This window comes from Ambystoma mexicanum, chromosome 6p (genome assembly GCF_040938575.1).
Source record: "Ambystoma mexicanum isolate Mex_15411 chromosome 6p, UKY_AmexF1_1, whole genome shotgun sequence".
Classification (NCBI taxonomy): domain Eukaryota; kingdom Metazoa; phylum Chordata; class Amphibia; order Caudata; family Ambystomatidae; genus Ambystoma; species Ambystoma mexicanum.
The window spans coordinates 402,325,164-402,348,517 of record NC_090935.1 but is presented as its reverse complement, the minus strand read 5'-3'; the positions used below and the strand labels follow the sequence as shown (position 1 = coordinate 402,348,517).

The window sequence follows — 23,354 nt, the reverse complement described above, 5'->3', positions numbered from 1 at the left end:
TACCAGAACTGGAATGTAGTCTCATTCCTGTGTCACAAAGTTACGATTCACTTTTTTATATATTCCCAGGCCTTATGTAATGCACTGGCCTCACACTTTGCCACAAAAACTCAGCACTTTCTGACCACCCTTTCTACCTCCCTCTCAAACCCCTTCCTCTGACCCTACCTGCCCTGCCATCTATTTCCCTATCTCCATCGCCCCCTTTGTAGGCAAGCTACTTGAGAAGCTTGCCTTGCCCCAACTTAACTCTTACACTGAACTTGTTGGTTTCCTCCATGACCATCAATCTGTATTCCGAGCATCCAGAGGCGCGGAAACTGCTCTTCTGAACACCTGTGAAGAACTGCTTGCATCCCTGGACTCCAGCTCCCCAGCTGTCCTCATCCTTCTCAATCTCTCCTTTGCATTTGACACAGTTAACAATTCCATCCTCATATAAAGACTCCACGTTATCTCGGAATGGGCACTGGATTGGCGTCCTCTTTCCTCAGTAACCGCTCTTCCTGAATCATCCTGGGCCTCTTCTCCTCTCCCACTTTCATCTCCTCCTTTGGTGTCCACTAGGGCCCTATACTCTCCCCCTGGCTCTTTGACATCTACCGTGCTCTACTTGCACACCTCATTCCACCTTCTCCTCCAACTTCCAGTGTTAAGCAGATGATACACAGCTCTCCCTCAGACTCCCTACTGATCCCCTTGCACCCTCCATCATCCCTGACTGCCTATCTGCCATCCAGTCCTGGTGCGCCTCCAATGATCTCTGCCTCAACGCCAGTAAAACTGACATGCTTCCCTTTGTGACCACTGCTCCCTCCTTCTTCCCCTCACTCCGGCCTTCCTCCTTGGGCTCTCCCCCAGTGCTTTCAACTGAAGCCAGAAACCTTGGAGTCCTCTTGGAGACTTCAACTCCTCCCTCTCCTTCCTCCCTCACACTCAGGATATTGACAAGAAGTCCAACTATCAGCTCTTCCTTCTCAAAGGAATTCTACCTTTGCTCTCTTTCCCTCAGAGGCTCAATGTGACTCGAGCCTTGGTTCTCTCTAGAATTGACAAGCTGGGGTAGATCTGTCTTCGGCTGGTGCCTCCCTTTGGAACAGCCTCCCGTTTACCTTGAAACTTGAGGAAAACTATCTCCAGTTCCGGAAGCATTTCAAGACCTTCCTCTTAGCCTTTGCCTCTGCACTCCTTCTCCCCTGTTGATCTGTTTCTTCTCTTGGCATTGTGCACCTGGCCACCCTCTGTCATTTGGGACCAGGTACCTGATCACCCTGCCACCCTCCTGCACTGCCTCCAGGCCACCCTCTGCACTAGGGTTCTGTCTCTGTGCCCAATCAGTCCCCCTCCCACTTTTCTTCTGCACTTATCAGATATACCTTATCTCACCAACTTTCACCTGCCACTTGCTGGCTGCACTACCATGGTTTTATCGCCCTTATTTATTTTATTTAATATTTATTCTGTTTTCTCTCCTCTGCTCTGCACCTTCCACCCTCCCTCCATGCACTTTCCCCCTTCTCCCCCTTTCCATACACTTGCGCTTTCTTAGATCCCACTGGGCCTAGTAATATCGCTGTTTTCTTTTTTGTTCTCCCTTGTTCCCCTCCCTTTTTGCCTGGTCACGCTCTGAAACACTTGTGTATGCTTGATAGCATGCCTTGGTCTAATTGCATTTAGAAAGTCCGCCTGATAGCATATCTGTGCTCTAGTTTGCATTTAGAACGACTGCGTGATAGCATATCTTGGTCTAATTGCATTTAGAAAATCCGCCTGATAGCATATCTGTGTTCAAGTTTGCATTTAGAAAGACTGCCTGATAGCATATCTTGGTCTAATTGCATTTAGAAAGTCCGCCTGTTAAAATATCTGTGTTCTAGTTTGCATTTAGAAAGTCCGCCTGATAGCATATCTTGGTCTAATTGCATTTGAAAAATCCTCCTGAATCTGCCTTCTTCCACTCTGTGACCCCTTCGGCTTATCCAGCAAAGGGGAGGGAGACTTATTCTTGGCCTTAAACCCAGGGACTGCATCTCTCCTGCACTAAAACGTCTTTCGCCCGCCCCTTAATTTAATTACAGCCAGGTACCAGACTGGTGTGGAATTATCGAGATACTGGCAATCTCCCCCACCACCTGAGAGGTTGTCATAGGCAGGCCCACTAGAGTCTAAATGGAGGACAAGGGGACCTATCAGAGAGCATATTAGAGGCGGGGACTAGAGAAGTATGGAACCTGTATACCAGTCAGACCCAGATCAGGACAGAGCCGCAACAGGGGAGACTACGCAAGCCGAGCGCTTCAATTCAGGATAGAGACGCAAACTAATCAACCCTACTAACAATTTCCCTTTCTGCATACACCTCTCAAACTCCAAACCAAACACAACCAAAACCTACAGCACAACAAACCACACAAACTTCACTACATTGCAACAACAAAACAAAAACACACATAGCCTTGCACAACAGTACACGACGACTACCGGCCGAAAACACCCCAGGCCCAGCCAACGGACCCACCGGGCTGAGGCCGCCAACAGCACATCACTGCTCTCTTGCACTTTTCCTGCTTTCTCCCACTAACTCAACCTCCCCTCCTCTTTCAGAGCCGCCAGAGCGCCAAGGGACCACCACGGTGGTGATAGTGCGCGGTACAAATGTCCTTTAACATTAACATTAACATATTAATTCTGTATTGGGCCTGTGAGAGGGGAATGGGTTTTTCATTCCTGTCCAGTTTGTCTCTCAGAAGTTGAGACGCATGCACTTTGTTTTTCTTCCTACTAATGTCATGTTTTAATGATGTTGTGATTTGTTTGTATTGTATGTAATTAGTTGTTAAGAGATTTTTTTTATCTTGAAATAAATGGACTAACTGACTGGCGGACTGACTGGCATTTATTATTTTGCGGTTAAGGACTGCAGATTTTGATGATGGTTGTATCAATATGATGTAGTTTCAATATAATAAAAACAAAAATAAAAGTGTTCCAATGTTTAAAATTATTTTAATCTTTAAAAATGTTGCCATTATCTGCTATTTTTAAGTGTGTACCAAAAATGTTCAATGTATTTAAAAGATATACTGGAAATTTTGGATTTGTAAAAATAAAGATTTTCATTGTTTGCTATAAAAGGTACCCAAGCGGCAGACTTTATTGAATAGAAATAAAGGCTTCCATCACTTAGAGTGTTCCAGCATTCCTTGGCCCTCTAGTTTCAAGAAATCACACACTGGTATTTAAGTGAACTCACCCCTGTGGGAGCTGGCTGGGTCCAGCACTTACACAACGATTTAAAACCTGCACATTTTCACACCCCAGTTAAGATGCTGCGAACGTTCATTTTTCTGCAACTTTCCTTTGCAAATTGAATGACAGGCTTACCTTGAGAAAACCTGGCAAAAGCCAGAAACCTGCAACAGAAGAATGGCCTCCAATACCTGAAAAGAAAGCAAACGGTGTCACCTTGTTGCAAAAATATATGAATACATAATAGCAGATCTTTATGTAGCATGATTCCTCCCACTTCCATGCACTATAATAGCAGCTATAATCATTACCCAATGTAATGGTTCTCAATGTATTTAAACTCGGAAGGATGAAAGGACTGACTCAGCACAGCCAGCAGTTGGATTTGCATAGTGCAGGCCTACCCCATGTCAAAGGTGGGCGTGTGACGTGTGAGCTCTTGGGCTGGGCTGGGATTTATGAGGACCTGCCAAGCAGTAACATAGGGTTGTCATCTTGGAACACATATGCTCTCGTCCTCATGATATGGAAGTTCTCATTGGGTGCATGAAGGGGAGATCACAAAGAGATGTGAAACGGGATTGCCCTCATGATATTCACGACGTGGGAGGTCCCCATAATTACAATGAAGGTCAGCAAGGAAGCATGCAGTGGAGGTCCATTCAATATGCATGAAGTGGCGGTGGGCCCATGATATGCCTGAAATGGTGGTCTTTATTATATACGTACGAGTAGGCCCTAATAATAGGCATGAAGTGGGGGTTCGCACAGTATGGTATGCATGCAGTGGATATCCCAAAAACATGAAAGTCGGGTCTCCATAATATGCATGATATGCTTGAAGTGGAATGTCTCATGATATACAGGAAGTGGGCGTGGTTATGATATGGATGCAGGTTGCAACACATGCAGTGCTCTGCTGGAGATGGTAGCATAGTAACATTCTTATCATCAATGGAATGTCTCGGGCACAGGCATGAGAGTCCGGACCGTGCAGACACATGCCAGTCTGATAATCCGGATCTTCTCCAGCTGTGCTAGGATTTCCTCCCTCTTCCCCTGGACGTCATCCATTTGTCCCTCCCTCTGTCAGGCTCCTCTAGTTCTGCACCATGTTGCACCAATGAAGACAGGTCTGCATTAGTCATTCATGGCTTAGGTGTATTAGTATCAAGTACTATCCAGTTGAGGAGACAGGATAGTCATTGGATTTGTATTTATTTATTGAAAATGAAAAGTACTTCACCAAGGGCATATTGATGGCTGCAGCATCCCCGTTACTAGTGTTTACAAGGATCTACGTTAAAAAAAACGCATTCTGAAAAGTTTGAGTTTAAAAATTGCAAAACCGATTTGGTCGCATTTTGAAACTCAAGCTTTTAGGAGCCTGTTCATTTGTCCCCTGCTTTCCCTTTAATGTTTACGGACAGCCCTGCAACCCCCAAAGTCCGTAATGCCGAACTAGGGGCGCAGGGGACACCTATCGACATTTCATCGAGTTGGTCTTAGACCCTCATCCTTCCAAGGTCAAATCACTGAGTGATAGTACATCTGGTTATTATACCACATATTATTGCTGCGCTTAGAAACGGCAGAAGAGTTCACTGCACAGCTATAGGGAAAAAACACACATTAAAGGGCTTATAATATTGCACTATTTGGGTTCAAAAAGCTTGCATGCACTTGTTTACAGCCTTATGCACTTTGTATTACATACAAAGTGCATAACTACCTCTACCTCTATACAACTACAATAATTCAAAGTGAAAATAACGTACTTTTCTATATACAAAAGCATTGCTTAATAGTGTATGCAAACTCTGATAAATAGAACATTATAGTCATGTATTGACCACAAGATTTAAACTTCAGAAAAATGTCAATAAGCACACATTTGAAAAGTTCCTTTGTCTCCATTGTGTATAATTCACAAAAACACAGACATCAAATTGCCATTTCACACCTGTACTAAAGAAAAACCATGTAACTTTGCCAATGCCTGTTTTCTATTCCTCTTCCCCAGGCAATGGCACCTATTCAGGGGGGAGGGAATTTGGTCGGAACAAGAAGGAGCTGCGTGCTGGCAAACATGGTCAATGTGTGCTGCTAGCAGGGATATGCAAGCCTTTACAAGCAGACTCTGAAAGTCGTGCTTTGCTCACTAGGACAGTCCAAACTCAAACAATGAAATTATCCAAGCTTTGCACACATTTTCCTCTTATGTTGAGTATTTTGCCAGATAAAATTAGCACCATACCCAGAGCACATTCCAAGCTCAGAAGGAATGCACATTTGAATTACTATCGCAGACATATTTGATAAATTGATGGTCATTCTTATGATCCCAAAATGCACTTTGTTTTTATGCAAAGCAGCCAGCACCCAATATTCAGGTCACCCACATTGACACCTACCTCGAAACCTTCACTCTGCCAACACCACTCACAATCTATCTTTCCCCACCCATCACCCCCGCCCCTTCCAGGTGAAGAGGGGAGTGGATGGAGTTCCCCCAGTAAATGTTGTCCATTTCCAGCACTGTCCCTATTCTTTTTTTTAAGGCAGACATATTACTATTCAGAGCTGATACATGACCCAGCAAATTCCAACTGCTGCCACACATTATCACTGAGAGAAAGTGACAACATCAGTTGGCAGTAACAAATAAATACATTTTCCTGTCTGCAGTGGAGCCATAGAGGGCGTTTCTGCACTTAGCAGGAGTTCCTGATGAAATGTATTCACATCAAAATATGCCTCACAACCTTCCTGCCAAACACTTCCTCGGGATTCTAGTGCTGGCAAGCATCGGAAATTACAACAAACCTCTGGAAATTGCAGAACACTTTGAGCACATTAGCTTGGCACAAATGAGTTTAATATGAAAAGCAGTGAGTTACTGGTTTTTAAAGCCTTAATAACATAAACAACCACACAGAAGCTGAAATAGCTCTTTCTATCGACAACAAAGAGATTCAATATGAAGTGGCATACAAAGAGGTAGCAATAGACAGTGTTGGGGTGGTCAGAAAAGGTCCCCACAATCAAGAGGGGTTTACGTTGCATGTGGCATATTTGTGAGTGCGGGAAAAGTGGATTGAGCCCGATGTTGCAATTTCATATGTATCCAGTGTAGTTAATTGTGAATGTTATATGTTACTTTTTGGTTAAACTTGATACATATTAGATTGCACACGCATAGACAAACTGCTGAAACCACAAAATTAAATATAAATACGATTCAGACATAGGACCTCATCGCGTGTTGGTCTGTAGCCCTTAAATGCGGTGGCAACGGTATTACCGGTGCATTTAAGGGTTGGCCCTATCACCAGTTGAGCGCTAAATGGGATGTTTAACCTCCAGCTTTTCTCTGGAGGTGAAAATCCCATTTAGCACCCTGTATTACTGCCGGCTGTATTAGCGTGCGGCATTACCGCTGAAAATGCCCCATTGCATCCAATGGACCCAATGGGGATTTACCGTTAGTGCCAACCCATGATCCGGCGGTAATACCGCCAGACCGATAAGCACTAACGCTATTACAGTTGGGCGGTATTACATCCGGGATACTGCCTAACTTGTGATGAGGCCCATAATGTGCTATTGAGTGCTGAGAAGCGGGCAAAAGGAGTTTCCATAATGCACATGAGAGAAAGGAGGCCTTGTCTGAAGAACCCACTGTAAAGGGAAGATAATATTTAGTAAACATGCATGCACACTGAGAAAACATATAAAGGGGATTTATGAATCTACATGTAGTGGGCTTTTTATAAACAGATTAAAACACGGCAGCCATTGTTTGGTTTAAAAAAAAACTGTCTCTGCAGTGTTTCTGAGGCCAGAGGATGGGTAAATAAGTAACTATGACCTTTGCAATAGTAAACTCAGTTAAAGGATCTGACAATCATTTTTATGGTCTGATAGTATCGCAGAAAGCAGATGGAATCTCTTGAATGCATGAGCGCATGACAGAGGATTTTTGCTATTCGTTTTTGACCAGCAATGAATGTGGGGTGAATCAATGCTCGAGGCTAAAATAATCAATACCCAGGAGTTTCAATTCTCTTCTCAAGATGTGCCGTGTGTGATGAAATGGCAGTTATTTATATTAAAATGTTCCAATGGAGCCAGTGAGCCGGAGTGGATGAGATAGCTATCGTTGTTTAAAGAGAACCTGTTTATTCAGATTTCCACATATTGCATTAAGTATCTATGTGAACCATGTGCAATCACAATTAAGGTTAAAGGGCTCAGGCCAGTTGTTACTAGTAAGGAATATGCTTGCACACAAATGTTTAACTGTTTGAAGCCATGATTTACCATGGACGAATCCCAAGTAGGGGTGTACTATGAATACAGTCTGAAGATGGTAGTTAAGATAACAGCTACCAATGAGAATGTAGGAATTGAAGAAAGATCGGATTTCTTTGAAGAGGTTTTGTCCAAACATGTGGGTGGTGGATTGTAATAAAATATGTGGGAGTGTTTTACCTGTTGCAAAATTGTATATAATGTGTCAACTCATGTGGATGAGTGAGACTTGGGTTAGTTTGACTCCATGGCATCATCTAGCTCCTCCCCGGACGATTGTACAATAAACTAGTTTTATGCAAAGAACGTACACTTGCTCCTCAGGTGGGTAGCCCGCTTGGGTTAGGGTGATTAAGGGACCTGCCCCAACAGAATTGGCAACCAAAATGGGACCACAGGCTTTCTGAGACATTGGGGGTCTCCTGTCACACAACTCAGCTGTGGCACCTTACTGCAGGACCAGTCTTCCGTGCACTGTGAAAAAGAGAGGTTTGTGTATGCCATTTTGGTTAAAGGCCCATCTGTTCCCCGGCAGCGTGGTGCCATGGCCCAGCTGTGCAGGACGACTTGACGGAGCACCACATTGGAGCACTCTGGGTTCAAGTGTATGCACTTTTGGGGGTTATGCAAGAAGGGAAATAGTGGTAAGAGAGGGTTGTTTCTTTGAATTAAGGAGTTTGGTAAGGGTAGACTTGGGATGTGAATGTGAAATTAGTCGAGGTTGAGGGAATTGAAAAGGTGGGTGCTTTGAAGAAGTGAGTGAACTGTTTTACGTTGTAAGTCCCTTTTACCTACTTTTTTTATTTTAGAGGTGTATGGTGGTATCCCACCCAGCACATCCATTGTGAGGTTTGTCCTGATACCCTTCAGTTTGCTTGTCTAGTTAGCGGGAGTCCTCACCTGGAGGTGAGGTGGCATTTTATGGTAAGTCCACCCATAGTTACCCTCCTGAAGTATACCCTTGGCATTCTTAATTCTGTATTGACTGTGCAGGCAGAGCCCTCGCCTTAATTTTCTTGGTCAGTCGAAGTAGTGAAGGAAAACTTCCTGTAGTCAGGGAAAGATGGTTATGTAGTAGAGAAAGCCATACTAGTGATGAAGAGAGCGAGAACAGCTGTGTTGTAGTAAAAAGCATTGTGCTTTTTCTATGTTAATGTTAATTTTAAAGGTTTTTGTACCATGCACCGTCACCACTGCTGTGGTTCCCAGGTGTTCTGGTGGATCTGAAAAGGAGGTTATCAAGAGTGGGGTGGTGGAGGAGGGGGTTAGTAGGGTGTAGTGGCAATAGGAATGTGAGTGTTGTGATATCCTGTTGGCCGCTTCAGTTCGGTTTGCACCGTTCACTGAGCTTAAGTGCGGTTTTCGATCAGTGCCAGAATTCCCATGTGCTGTTGTGGCGGGTTATGTGTTGTTAGTCTGTTGTTGCCCAGTGGTAAAGTGCATGCGGATTGCTGTGCAGAGAGGTGGATGTGTGAGTTTCTGTGTGTTGAGTCAGCGGAAAGTTGAAATTTTAAGGTATGGTTATAATGGTTTTCAAGTATTAGTCGATTTCTTACCACTTTGTCTTTGCGTTTCTGCGCTCAACCTCTATGGTTATCCTGTGTGTTTGGTACTCTACTTAGACCGCCTAGTTGGAAGAAACATTTCTTTATTATGGCGTTTACTTGTGGTTGAAGTGTTAGTGCGTTGTCCATCAAGACTCCCAGGTTTTTTACTATCGTTGATGGAGTCGCTGCTGTACCCAGTTCCGTTGGCCATGGAATGTAGTGGTTGTTTTTCCCGCTCTTAGCTATGATCATTATGTTGAGATTGGGGCTGTTTGTGTTCATCCAGCTGTAGAGCTCTTGTAGGCAGTTGTTCACTGTTTTGTTTTCTTCTGTGTATTTTGTAGACGATCTGAGTGTCATCTGCATAGTTGTAGCATGTGAGGCCGTGTTTTTGATGAGTTTGATTAGTGGCATCAGGTATATATTGAAGAGCAATGGGCAGAAGGATGATCGTTGTGGTACTCCGCAGTTGGATTCCCTTGTAGTAAATTTGAAAGGTTTGATTCAGACGGTTTCTGTCCTGTTTGTTTGGAAGGATTTACTCCATGGTAGGGCTGTGTCAATGATTCCTATTTCTTCTAGTCTCCCAATGGGGATTTCATGGTTGACTGTGTCAAATGCTGCAGAGCGGTCCAGAAGGATTAGGGATGTGCTTTTGTCTGAGTCTGCATTATTCTTTAGATCATCCCAGATGGAGAGCAAAGCCATTTCCGTTCCCCTCATTGGTCTGAAGCCTATTTGTGCTTGCTCCAACAGTTGGTCCACCTCTATGAATTCTTGTGTTATTCTGTAGACCTATGTCTCGACTAGTTTAGCTAGGTAGGGGATATTGGATATGGGTCTCTATTTCTCCACATTTCATGCTGTGTTCTTGAGGAGTGGCTTGATGTATGCCACTTTGAAAGATTGCAGTACCTTCCCCGTTGAAAGTGATTGATTGAAAAGGTTTCTGTATTCCATGGGCTTTCCTTGTGTGAGGATTGATTTATGTATGTCTGGGGGGTATGGATCCATGGGCGAGCCTGCTTTGTTGCTGTTGCTTACCAGCTTGACGAATGTCTCAGGCGATAATTGGGAAAGCTTCAGAGTTTCTTCTAGTGATCCTCGGATAGCTGGGTGGGTCGCATGTTGTAGTAGATTGGTCTGCTTTGTATGATTTGTTGGATGGTGATAATTTTGTCTTTGAAGTGGTCAGCGAGGTCATTGCATAGCTTCAGTGAAGGTATTGGAGCGTTGTTGCAGCCAAGAGTGCTTCTTATTTTGTGTATGATTTTAAACAATTCCTTTTGGGCTTTGGTGACTCAGTTGTCGTAGTATTTATTTTTGGCCTTATGGATTTCCGTCTTGTATGAGAGGATTTGTCGCTGAAATTGTAATTTCTTCACCTTATGTTTTTTTTTCCTTCATTCTAATTCAAGTTTCATGTTATTCCTTTTCATGGTGCAGAGTAGTGAGGTAAACCATTTTGCTGTCGCTCTTTTGAGTGATGGGGTGAAAGGTTTTTCTTTTGAGATCCCGTTGATTATTCTAACAAACCATTTAAGGAGTAGTTCTGGTTTTATTTTGATGTCCGCTTCATCCAATGTTGTTGTCGGTGGTTTGTTGATTTCCAATTGTTCTACTAGGTTGCTAGCTCTGAAGGTTCTCCTGTTTCTTTTTATGATAGTTGGCAGTTTTTTTTTTTGCCATTGTCGTGGGGAGTGTGATCACGAATGGAATGATGAGGTGCTCGTGGCAGAGGATTTGTAGTGGTGGCAACGTGACAATGAGAATTTTGTTGTCGAATATTGTGTCTAGCGTATGTCCCGCAGTGTGGGTTGCTCCTTTGACTAGCTGATGTAGTTTCATTGTCTTCAGTTGTTTGGCTACTGATTTCTGTAAGTTAGCAGATTCTTCGTTAAACCAGATGTTAAAGTCTCTGAGGATTACCAGTTATTCCTGCTTGATGGCTAGGTTGGTGATGGCTTCAGAGAATATGTCGGAGAAGCTTGCATTGTATGTTGGGATCTGTATACAATGACAAATTTGAGGTTTGTTTTGGGATTTGATGTTAGGTGAAGGATCATGAATTTGATGTTTAGTGGTTCATCTGTTTTAATTTTGAGGTGTTCCTTGTATGCTATCGCCAGTCCTCCTCCTCTTTTGTTTTTCCTATTTACTTGTGAACACTTGAAGTTGTCAGGGATGCAGTTATGCAATGTGGTTTTGTAGTTGTTGTCTAGCCATGTTTCGGTTATGAATAGGATGTCGATACCACCTTCGATAGGAGGGCGAAAATCTCTGTGGCATGTATGGACATTGATCTGGCATTGATGAGGTTGCAGTGGATATTTTTGATGTGGTTAGAATAGTTTTTTAGCCCTTGCTTTGTCTTGTGGTTGTTCTGTTGGGCTTCTTCTGTGTTTAGGCCACAATTTGGTTGGTTCTCCATGTATTCTGCTTCCTTGCAGAAACAATCTGTTAGGTGGATTGTCGGGTTACGGATAAATTCGTCTGCTTGTTCATCCTCTATGTTTTGCTGTGGTTGCTCGCGGTGCTCTTGTTTATTTTGTGATGTGAGGGGTGAGGGCGTTGATTTCATTCCTTCCCCTTCTTCGGTCATCTCTTCTCTTCCTGCGGGGTTCCAGTCGGTTCTTGGCGTGCCTGGATATATTAGCGCTGATGAGGTGTCATGGTGGTTAGGTGGATGCGAGATATGGTGTTAGATATAGGGATTTATCTCTTTTTGTGATATGTGTTTAGTTTGCCTGGGTGTTTTCCTGGCGTGTGTTCTGTATTTGTGACGGTTTCTGCCAGAGTCGGGCGCGTATCCAGTTGGTTTGTTCTATTTTCTGATTCTCTTTGCCGGCGTCCTACTCTTTAACGGGGCATTTTAGCGTCTTTCGTGATGTGAATGCTCAGCCTTTGGTTACAATCGCTGTAGTCCGGCTGTAGGGTTTTCAAGGGTGGTTGGCCGGGTAGTGATTTATTTATTGTTCCAGACTTCTATCTTCTGATGGCTGAGTGTATACGCAGGGCAAGGTCTGGTTACTAAGTGTTTTTCAATGGAGAGTGCACGCCGTTGGACTAACTAGCCCCTTGAAATGACATTGAGGGTTCACGTTTGACTGGGGAAAAGTACAGCTCTAAGCAGCTGCCTTATGTGGCTAGCTGGGTGTTCCCGGAAGGTGGTGAGGTCCTGGGATTAGGCAAATGGCATGCACTGGGGAGCACACCTAGATTCGAGGTTCCTGTTTACTGGGATGGCTGCTAGGTCTCACAATACAATAGGGGTACATCTAGCTTGGTATTCCTGTCTAGTGGGAGAAGGCCTAGGTTCCACGATATATATAGGCAGATTGGGAGTAAAAACCTAGTCTTGGGGATATGTAGATTGGTATAAAGGGCTATGTTTCACAATACTATAGGCCGATATGGGTGAGTCACATCCAGATTTGAGGTTCCTGTATGGTGGGAGAGAGGCCTAGGCTTCCCAATACAGTTATCAGGTACGGGAGAACACACCTAGATTTGGGAATCCTATATAGTGGGAGTGATGTCTAAGTTCACAATACAGTTTAGGTGTGGTAAAAACACAACAAGATGTGGTAATCCTGTATAGTGGGAGAGAGACCTGGGTTTAACAATACAATAGGTTTCACAATATAATAGGCATAAAAGGGAGGAAACACTTAGAGTGGAGAATCCTGTATAGTGGGAGAGAGACATAGGTTTCACAATACATTTTGGGCACGGTAGAACATACCTATATTTGAGAATCCTGTACAGTGGGAGAAAGGCCTAGGTTTCACAATACAATAGGTTTCACAATATAATAGGTAATTATGGAAGAAAACACCAAGATTTGAGAATCCTGAATGGTGGGAGAGAGGCATAGGTTTCACAGTACAATTTGGGTAAGGGGGAACGCATCTAGATTTAAGAATCCTGCATAGTGGGAAAAAGGCCTAGGATTCACAATACAATAAGTTTCACAATATAATAGGCAATTATGGGAGGACACACCTAGATTTGAGAATCCTGTATAGTGGGAGAGAGGCCTAAGTTTCACAGTACAATCTGGGTACCGGAGAACACACCAAGATTTGAGAATCCTGCATAGTGGGAAAGAGGCCTAGGTTTCACAATACATTGAGTGGTACGGGGAACACACCTAGAATAGAGGCTCCTGGATGGTGGGAGAGAGGCCTAGGTTTCACAATACCTTTAGTGGTTTGGGGAACACACCTAGATTTGAGAACCCTGTATAGTGGGAGAAAGGCCTAGGTTTCACAATACGATAGGTTTTTGAAACAATTTGTGTTCACAATGGATTGCCTAGTGAGTGTGACGGGTTATGAGTGGTTGGTGTGCTTCTTTCCTGGTGGTGGTGGCGTATGGCGGGGTGAATGATATGATATGATAGTTTGTTTATATAGCGCCTGTACACAATGTGTTTCAAAGCACTTCATTAGTATCAATGAAATTGTGCCTACCTTATCCGTTGATGCTGGTTGATGGCAGTCTGTTCCTCGTTTAGTGCATCTGGGCGCTGCAGCTGGCTGCTACTGCTAGTTGTGGGTGAAATTATGCCTTTGCAACCACCTTGTTGATTGCAGTTGCAGCATGGAAATGTTGGCTGTTGCTAGGGGAATGGTTGGAGTTTGACCTGCACACGGGGACTCAGGTGGGAGCACTGCTGGTCCTTTTCCTTGAGCTCAGTGCGGTGAATGAGCTAGGTGATGGGGCACAGTGCGCCTGTTTGGTTTTATATGTCACTGAGGGATTGAGGGGGTAGTTGGTAGTTAAAGCTTGGTTTATGTTAGTGGGATTCTGCTTCCCCTGCTGACACCTGCAGACACAGAATGGCCGGCAGGAGGAAGCGTGCACAGTGCTGATACAATCACATATCAAAGAGAAAGAAACACAATTTATGAATTAAGGTCAGGTGCAGGGGGCCCTCACCTCAGCTTTACCTGGGCCCAAACTGGTGTGCTGGAGGTGGCAAATGAGGGACTAGGTCCCCATTCGAAAAGAAAAGCAGTTAGCCAGTCGAGGGAGGGGCAGGACACGATGCACGCAAACAACATGGAAGGGCAGGCAGGAGCAAGCGCACACAGCGCTGATACAATCACAAATCAAAGAGAAAGGGGGCCCTCACCTCAGCTTCACCTGGGCCCAAACTGGTGTGCTGGAGGTGGCAAATGAGGGACTAGGTCCCCATTGGAAAAGAAAAGCAGTTAGCCAGTCGAGGGAGGGGCGGGACACGATGCACGGAAACAACATGGAAGGGCAGGCAGGAGCAAGCGCACACAGCGCTGATACAATCACAAATCAAAGAGAAAGAAACACAGTTTATGAATTAAGGTCAGGGTGCAGGAGGCCTCACCTCAGCTTCACCAGGGACCAAAATGCTTCAGTGAAGGAGATATCTCAGATATATTGGCCGGCAAGTGTTTTTTGATAAGATGCTGTCTTTTGAGTAAGAGTGAGAAGTAGGATTTAAGCAGGTAGCTGAGTAAAGTAATTGCAGTAGTTGCAGGGAAATGGAGTGCAGCAAGTGATTGCAGGTAATGACTAAAAAACTGGGAAGGGGTAAAAAGGGGGTTCTTTGGGTGCAAAGATTTTTTGTGCTGCATTTTCGGCTTCTGTGCTATTTTTTGTGAAATCGGTTTGGGTAAATAGGGTTGGAGTATGGAGACTCCATTGAATCATTTGTGTCAGGTACTTCATGGCTATAAGGCGAAAATTCTAAAGTACCATAGGGAATGGCTGTGGTAAACTAAGGGTAAAATGCTAAATTCAAGCCTATCGAGGGAACCTACGATATAGGAATATTGGAGAAACTGCATACATTTTTAACTACGAGGCACAAGGGTTTTTAATTAGAGAAGTGGTTGAATATCTTGAGCTCTGGAGGATGTATGAAAAAGGAAGGAAGGCACACAGTGTTAAAATCATGGAAGAAGGCCCAAAAAACGAGGGTGCAGGAATTTATTTTTCATCACCCTCCTATGGGTGCCATCCTTTATCACCCACAGAGGGGTACACAGACCTTGAGTTTAAACCTCAATTTTCTCCCACAGCTGCCTCCATCAGCTGTGATGCCTATGAAGTGGGATAGCGAGGAAAGTGCTTCAGTAACTCCTTCGATGGTTAGGGCTACAGAAAGACTGAGACTAGAAAGCGAAAAGGGAATAACTGCCCCGACTGCTGGGTTAGCAGATAAATTAAGGGTGGAAGAAAGAGAAAGAGTAGAGCCGGCAGTCAGAAGAGCGGATGAAAGATTGAGAAGGAGAAGGTGAGGCCTTTTCCTGCTAGGATAGAGAATAGGCTGCGAAGAGCAGTAGAGGCTCAAGAGTGGGAAAACCTGATAGAAGCACTGAGGCTAACAGAGGAAGAGGTAGTGCTGCTATGTCGGCAAAGAGATGAAGAGCGGGAAGAAGGGAGAAGACAGGTAAGGGATGTAGAAGGAAGGTGAATGCATGGACAGGTTCTTGTTAGATTGGATAAATAGGTGGTCAAAGCGGTCGAGGTGAATATGGAGAACAGGGATACTGCTAGAGGTACAGGGTTTGAGCAGGCAGGCCATGAGACGTCACCATATGGTAGTGCTGAGTATGCTTCTGTGCCTGTAAAAGCATCAGAGGAGATGATAATAAGAGTAGAAGACGAGGAGGAATTGGAATTGGATGTCGAGCAGGGAGAGCCAGGTGTAGGGGCCCAGCCTCTCGCTCCAGTAGCAGCAATAGAGAGTACTCCATGGGGTCTTAGGATGCGCCAGGGTACTTGCATGGTGATAGTAAGTAGCAGGGCAGAGATGGGGGAAGCCCCAGTGAAAGAGGGTGAAACTCTGTTTCTGTTGCTCCAGAAGGGTCTGGGAAAGGCGTACTATGTCCGTGGTCACATATGGACTGGAATAGCTTGGTGAAGACACTCCATTCGTTCACCGCAGGGGCAGGGATGTGGATGTATGCATTAGTGAAACATACTGCTGGTGTCATGTTGGCAATAGGGGACATGAAGAGCTTATTCACGGCCCTAATGGGGGAGCGCTCAGAGGAGCTTTGGAGGAGATCAGGGTATCCGGTAGTTCAGTTGGAGACAAATGCCCACAATGGAGTGCCTTTTAATAATTTCAGGGAACATGTATGGGGGGCCTTGCGGATTATGTATCCTGATTCTCCTGATATAAATTCAATTCTAGCCAAAACAATGAAATTGGATGATGATCCTGCCACACACATCCACTTAATTTGGGAGATGGAGAGGGCAGAGATGGGAGAATCGAAGGACAAGAATGTTGTGATATTTTCCTGCACGTTAAAGAAGGAACTTCCCAAGCAAGTTCGGCACAATCTAAATAAAGTTGTAGGGATTGAGGCCAAGAGTTGGCCAGAACTTCTAGCACATAATGTGCATTTTTGTAAAAGTAGGCAAAAAAGGAAAAGGGTAGTACAGAACGGGTACAAAAAGCAGAGGATAAGCTTGTCCAGAAAACATTTGCGAAGTTCTTTTTTGAAGGGGTGGTAATTACTAACTCTATGGAGGGACAGCAGGGGCAATTGGGATAACAGGGACATGGTGAATCGGGTATGACACCGGGGTGGATGGACGGTTATGCCCCCAGTCGAAGGGCAAAATGAGAAGGTTTCCGAAAAAAAGGGAGGAATGCCACAAAAAATCAGATCATTTGGAGGGTTCAGAGGAATGTGTCCCGGTTTAATGGGCCGATGGGAACCAATTATGAAGGCTTTTATGGGATTCAGTGCTGGTGGTGCGATAGGTTGGGACATGTGTCACGAGATTGCAGAGACAAGTCACAATATTTTAACGTGGCAGGAACAATCACCGACCCTGCCATATGCCTCTGGCTCTGTGCAATCGCAGCAGGCATAGGTTGAACAGAACCTAGCACCTGGGACTGTACAGACCTATGGGATCCCACTGACCATGTCTGCACAAGCATCGGTACAGACGTGGAGAAAAATCCTTTACCCCAAGGAACGGTTACTCACTATACTGGAGCAAGTGTTTTTGGAGGGAGTCCTTTTTTCGCTCCCCGGTGCTAACATGTACCAGGAGTAGGACAGGCCACAGGGGTCTCTGATGTGTCCAGTCCTATCCGTTACCAGTGTTATGTAAGATTTTCATAGTAATGATAAATCTTCCTGACCTGTGTCAACCCCAGAACCTTTTGCTTTTACTGGTGGATTATTTGTCCTTATACCTCTGTGAGTGGGAACCTTTTCCCACACTCACAGAATATTTTACTCTTTTTATGGGTGTCATGTTTAAGACTATCCATAGTGTCTTTTAAAAGTTATCCTCTTTTACATCTTTTTGGCAATAAGTGCCTATTGTTTCTGGGTTGCCCTAGGGGCTCCCCTTTTACCTTTCTCTGGCTAACCTTGTGAGAACTGAAGTTTCCAAGGGTAGATAGGATGTTTGGAATCCTTTTACATTTTATTAAGTGAGACCAGCACCCCCCTTCCCCACACCTTATGTGGAGTTCTGGGTAGATACTGAGTAACCCCTTTCTCATTTTAAATGTAACATTTATGTTACAAGGACAAACTCATCTTTAATGGCTGGTGGCAGTGAACCTTTTTATTAATTTGGTGTCCCTTTACTGCGGGCTATTTGCACAGCCCCTGTTGAAGGCACTCATGGGTGCTTGTTTTACCAAAAGGACCTCTGTCTTGTTTTTTTTCACCATTTTAGTGTTCCTTGTCCTTTCTTGTTCCTTCCCCTGACATCCAGGGCAGGAAATTCCTTTGTGTTATTTTTATCTTCGGCGGGAGTCCTCTAGACTGCCCGCCCAGGCTCCAGAGTGTCTGTGAAGGCAGGAAGCGAAGGAGGAGTCCACAACTCTGCAGCCCTTTGTCTTCCAGCCTGACAGTGTGAATCCAGTTCAAACTGGGAGACTGGCTGTCCTGAAAGGATTGCCAACCCCGCAAGTTTGAATGTTGCAAGGCTATTTGATTGGCTGGGTCTCTGCATTTAAGTCAGAACCTGGAAGCTGAAGAGGTAGTCACCCACTGGCACCATAACCGAGGAGAAAGATAACGAATTTGCATCTGAAACGATTTCCAGCGACCGGAGAGCCTGCTGTGTAACCGGAGCCTTTTGAAGGTGTGCATAGTCACTGTCCATTTGCCAAATGCTAGTCTCTGGGACAGTTTTGACACCCCCCTTGTCCTCCCCTTATTTCCCTCATACACTATGAAATTACACGTTTTGCATTGGGCGCTTTACAAAACACCATTGGCAAAACATATGTTGAAAAGAACCTTATTATGAAATATTGGCTTGCCACAATGTGGATTTTATATTATGTGTTATTAATGGTATTGGATTTTTTTAAAGCAGTTAAAAAATAATGATTGAATGGCTATGCTCCTTACCTTGTCTGGCATTCAATGCACACTTCAAGAAGGTACTAAGGCGTTCAAATATGGAAACGGAACAATCGTTATTCACATCTTTATCTATAAAACAGACCTTGGACACCCAACAAATGGAGAAAAAAAGTAGGATTGCCCAGTGGTCACATGTTGCAGCTGGTCCCCCACTGAATTGACTAAAAGTGTCGTTCAGTTACTTAATGTCAGGCCAAAACATATGAAATTGGAGATGCGTAGCTATCAAAAACGGGGATGTATTACCCCATGTTCTGCAGGGTGATTTCACAGTTGAGAGCGCTGCTGTTGTGTTGAGACTCAGAACCCTGAGGTGAAAAGAACCCAATGTTTATTGGTACAGCCCCTTAATTCTCTGTTACTGATGATACTGTTGAATCACTCCTCCACTCTCTGAGCTGCTCCCAGGGACAAGCAGTGCAGGAAGTGGAGCGGGGGTGCATGAGGAGAACACAGAACCCTGGGAATAGCATACCACTATTCTTCTTCCCTCGTGAGTCCCCCAAGAGCCTCGGCATCACCAATAAATCCATCACGTGCCGATTGCTTCCACATGAGCCCAAGTCCCACCCCAAAAATGCCTTGTGTGACACCCCCCTAACCTTCTGGAAGGAAGCCGGGTGGTTGCTGCTGCCCCAATGGGTCTGTGACTTGGCCATGCTAAGGGTTTTTAGAGCGATGCCGCTGTGTTATGTTCATGAGTCGGTGGGGGGGGGCAGTGTAGCCAAAAGGAAGGTCCAATTTATGTTTCAAAAATGGGAGAAATCAGCAGAAGATTAGGTGGAAGCAGCCTATCCCTGAACAGTGCGCAGTTCCTGAGTTCTGAGCCTGACCCTGAGTAATAACACCTTTGATCCGTATGATGGTAGGCAAATCTAGGCTCTACTTGACGGATGGGTAATCAGGAATGGTGGGTGAGGTTGACGAAGGAGGAGGGCTCAGTGACACCTCTGTGGTGTTGTGTGTCAAGTTTCATACTGGAACACAAGAGTTTGGAATATACTGTTTGCCAACAATCCCAAGGCTGCACTGTAATGGACGCTGGATGCCGTGTTTAATACTTTCTACACAAGGGTGGAACACCACTAGTAACATGTACTTAGTTGCTGCACTGCCTATTACAGACATCTCTATTCTAGCGTTCCATTCTTGTTGAAAATCTTGCAACCGATACAGCTGTAGGCGCACATTTAAAGTTTCAATCTTTTCGGAGAAAGGAAATCACATTGTATGTAAAAAAGAAGAACCGGAGACCACTCTTTTGGCTGTCAGGGAAAAGCTACTCCAGTTACTCCATGTGGCCGGGTCTCTGAGCCGCTTTCAATACCGTTGACCTCCAGATGTTACTGGTGGAGTAGAGAGAGGTAGATAACACCAAGGCCGCAGGGTGGTTAAAGTCTTCTCTTCCTGGCAGATCATCATGCATGAAACTGGACCCTTATGAATCCTATTGCTATCCCATGGAATATGCAACTCTGCACAGGTGTTGTTCGTGCCATCAATAATTATTCGGACAGCACGCAAATGCATTTGAAGATCGCAGGAGAGCCAACTTGACAAGCCGAACAGTATCGCAGTCTTGTTTGACATCATTGTGGATTGGATGAGGAAAGGCTGTCTCCGTTTCTACCATCCTAAGAATGGATTCCTTCTACTCCTGAGAGAAGGCGAGGAATCCCCTTCCCTACAGACCTATCTCCGAGTCAAAGATATATAGTCACAGACCACAGTCAAAGCTTTAGGAGTCATTTCTGGCTCCGCCTTGTTTATGTCCCTGCAGGCCAATGACATTGTTAGGTTGTCTAATTTGCACTAAATGTGTATGCGTGAAATTCACCCCTTCCTATCATAGTCTAGCTGCAGTACTATAGCTCGATTGATTAGCGGAACGAAGAGTAACAATTAAACGTTGTTCTTTTTTGGTGCAATCAGAGTCTTCTAGACTGCCTTCAGGTCTTGCAGAATACGACCGCCAGGATAGTTACCAACTCACACTGACGGATTCCGATTTCAAATGGCTACCACTAAAGGCATATATCATATAAAGCTCTCACTTTGCCTTATAAAGGCCCTATCTGGGCTAGCCCCATCTGTCTTCGAGAAAAGGTAAAATGGTACCATCCACGTAACAGAATCTGCTGCAAGAACACCTTTCGGGTTGTGATTTCATGCTTTAAACATACAATGGCAGCGGGGTGTTTTTTCTATGTACATATAGTAAAGCTTGGGAAGACCGTACAGGGAAAATGTCCATAAGGATGACGACCATCTCACTTTCTATAAACGATTGAAAACCATTCTTTTTCAGTTAAACTCTTTTCCTAATTGATGTTTCTCTGGGTGTCTCAACGCTGTGATACCCATTTGGGTCTCATTTTTCGCAATAGTAAAAAACAAATCAAATATAACTTCATACTGTTTGCCCAATATCACAAGACTGCACTATGATAAATACCTGCACTCCAGCACCTCCTAAACCCCTGTGGTTTCCCCTATACTGATTCCTTCCCTCCCAATAGTTTGAAAAGCTCAGAAATTCCAGTTTGTGCGAGATCCATAGGCTGGACTGTTATGACTTCCACCTCCTGTTTTCCATTTATACACATGAATCACAGGCCAATAGCACTGTTTGTCCAAGATCACAAGACTGAACTGTAATGTATCTGCTCACTTCCAGTGCTGGCTTGTGTGCTGATTGCTTTATGACCCTAGGTTTGAGCACAAGAGCTCAGATTCTGTACTTTTTCCTCTAAATGGCATGGGTGCACTACACAGAATGTCTCCACCTGCCACTACCGATTGGTCTCTTCCTCCAGCCCCCATGGAACACAGGTGCTCACAATGTATTATTTGCTCGAGATCACGTGGCTGAACCAGCAATGAATCCTTAAAACTCCCATTGCTGAGTGATGTTCTCCCTATGTCTGAAAACATAGTGTGTCCCAAGAACACTGTGCTGTAAAGAGTCCCTTCAGGCGTCCATACAGACTGCTGTGCTGATTTCTGTCCTCGTAAAGGTAGTCTTATTTTTATGTATAAACGTTCTGATGTCTGTGGAGTTGTGGACTACAGTCTAACTCAATTATTACATATGTGAATTGCTTACAATTGTGAGTGTGTTCCAAACTGAGGCTGCATGCCATCGAAATTTAACTTCCATGGCAACCTTGTGGCATGCAGTATCATAATTACAACATCAAAAATGAAATACAATCAATTAAAGAAAATACAAGTTCTTATAACAACGATATGTGCTGACTGTGAGACCATTTGACTTTAATACTTGGGAAGTGTAAACTCTGGTGCGATTTAACATGATCATTCATAGTTGAAGTTAAGGAATTGACAGTCTCTTGAATCTTAACATTTTGTCTCAAAATGTGAGAGCCGTTTTGTATCCTTCCAAATAATACTTCATCCCAATGTCTTGCCATGGGAATGCATAGCTTGCTTTGCATCACAATTTCAGATGGCCCTCGTTACAACTTTTAAAGCTTAAAAAGTATGCATAGTCTAAACACTTTTCGTGGGAATATTGTCCAATGCATATCTGTACAAACTCCAGATTTCCCTAAGAACCTGCTGAAATGGAGCATCACAGAATAGGCACCAGCGCATTGCGCCAGCTGTTGGAAGCTGAAACTACATTTTATATAGTGCATTATGGCAGATTCATCCTGCGTCTAAGCTCTAGAGTAACAGATTTCATAAGTACCTACATCAATAATACTTATCTAAACTAATACTTTTAACCTAGGAACAGCAAAAGGACGGGCCTGGTCGGCTCAGGTTCAAAATGTAGAGCACAAAATCGTGTAGCAAGTGCTTAACACACTAAGCTTCCTTATTGGCTTGCTAACGAGGAAGTGTTTTCCATTTTAGCTCTGAAGACTGTGGCAGTCACCGCTATGCCCTGTCCACCTCCAAAGTGCCAATGTCAGCTGCCAGGCCTCTCCTGTGGCATTTCTCCAGCTACAAGGAGGCGATGGAATGGGCTGCCAACCTGACCATCCCATACTGTTTACACTAAACTGGATTTGCTGGTTATCATATTATTTCTGTGGAGTTTAAGACCAGCAGCTCTGCACTCCACAGCAAACCGACTACAGTTAATTTAAACGAGGAGCGGGATGAAAATATTGCCTTCAATTGAGGACAGGCTGCTGCCATCCCCCACAAGTCTGTTTAGCATGCCCTACTGGGCCTCCCCTGCAGAGCCGTTTGGCATGTTAAAGACGTTTAACGCATTGTGAGAGTGCTTTGGCGAGTGCTGTTCTGCTGTGCCTCTCGACTCTCTGCTGTGGATTACCTGACTTCTCTTTGAAGGACTCCCGAGATCAGGAATATCAACACCTTGATATTTGAAACTATGGAAAAGTGGTACGAGTATCATTGCATCTACTGATATTAACATTGACTCTAAACGATCACTTGGAAATCAACTAAGACCATTTATTTGTTCTTTTCCTGTTTGGAGTCTGGCTAAGCCCCGCCCTTGATTACCCAGAAGTACTACATAAGCACAAGGTCTCACGGATTGGCGAATGCTGTTCCGGTGCAGCGGACAGCGCTTGCCAAAGCCTGTCGAGCACGACAGCGCTTGCCAAAGCCTGGAAGCTCACCCTTAACTCAATTGGGTAAGACCAAAGAACCCTTCTTCTTACAGGCTAAATTGGAATTCTCTCTAGCCAACCTCCCATCTAACCATAACCTGTGTTCTTCTGTTCTTCTCCCTTGGTACATTGCTTCTTCTCCTCCTGTAAGTCATTTTGCAATTGGCATTTTTTAATTTATCAACTGAATTTTTTTGCTCTGTTCTTTCAAATATGTTCCTGTCACCCTC

General features: G+C 44.3%; 1 protein-coding gene across 1 annotated transcript in view; it reads right to left on the bottom strand.

Moving 5' to 3' along the window:
* The window catches only part of C7 (complement C7), a 582,400-nt gene that overhangs the window by 535,198 nt on the left and 23,848 nt on the right, over nucleotides 1–23,354 (bottom strand). Inside the window, exon 2 of the mRNA XM_069627198.1 lies at nucleotides 3,385–3,440. Within this exon, the coding sequence (XP_069483299.1) occupies nucleotides 3,385–3,440 (56 nt within the window). The remainder of the gene's footprint in view (nucleotides 1–3,384; nucleotides 3,441–23,354) is intronic.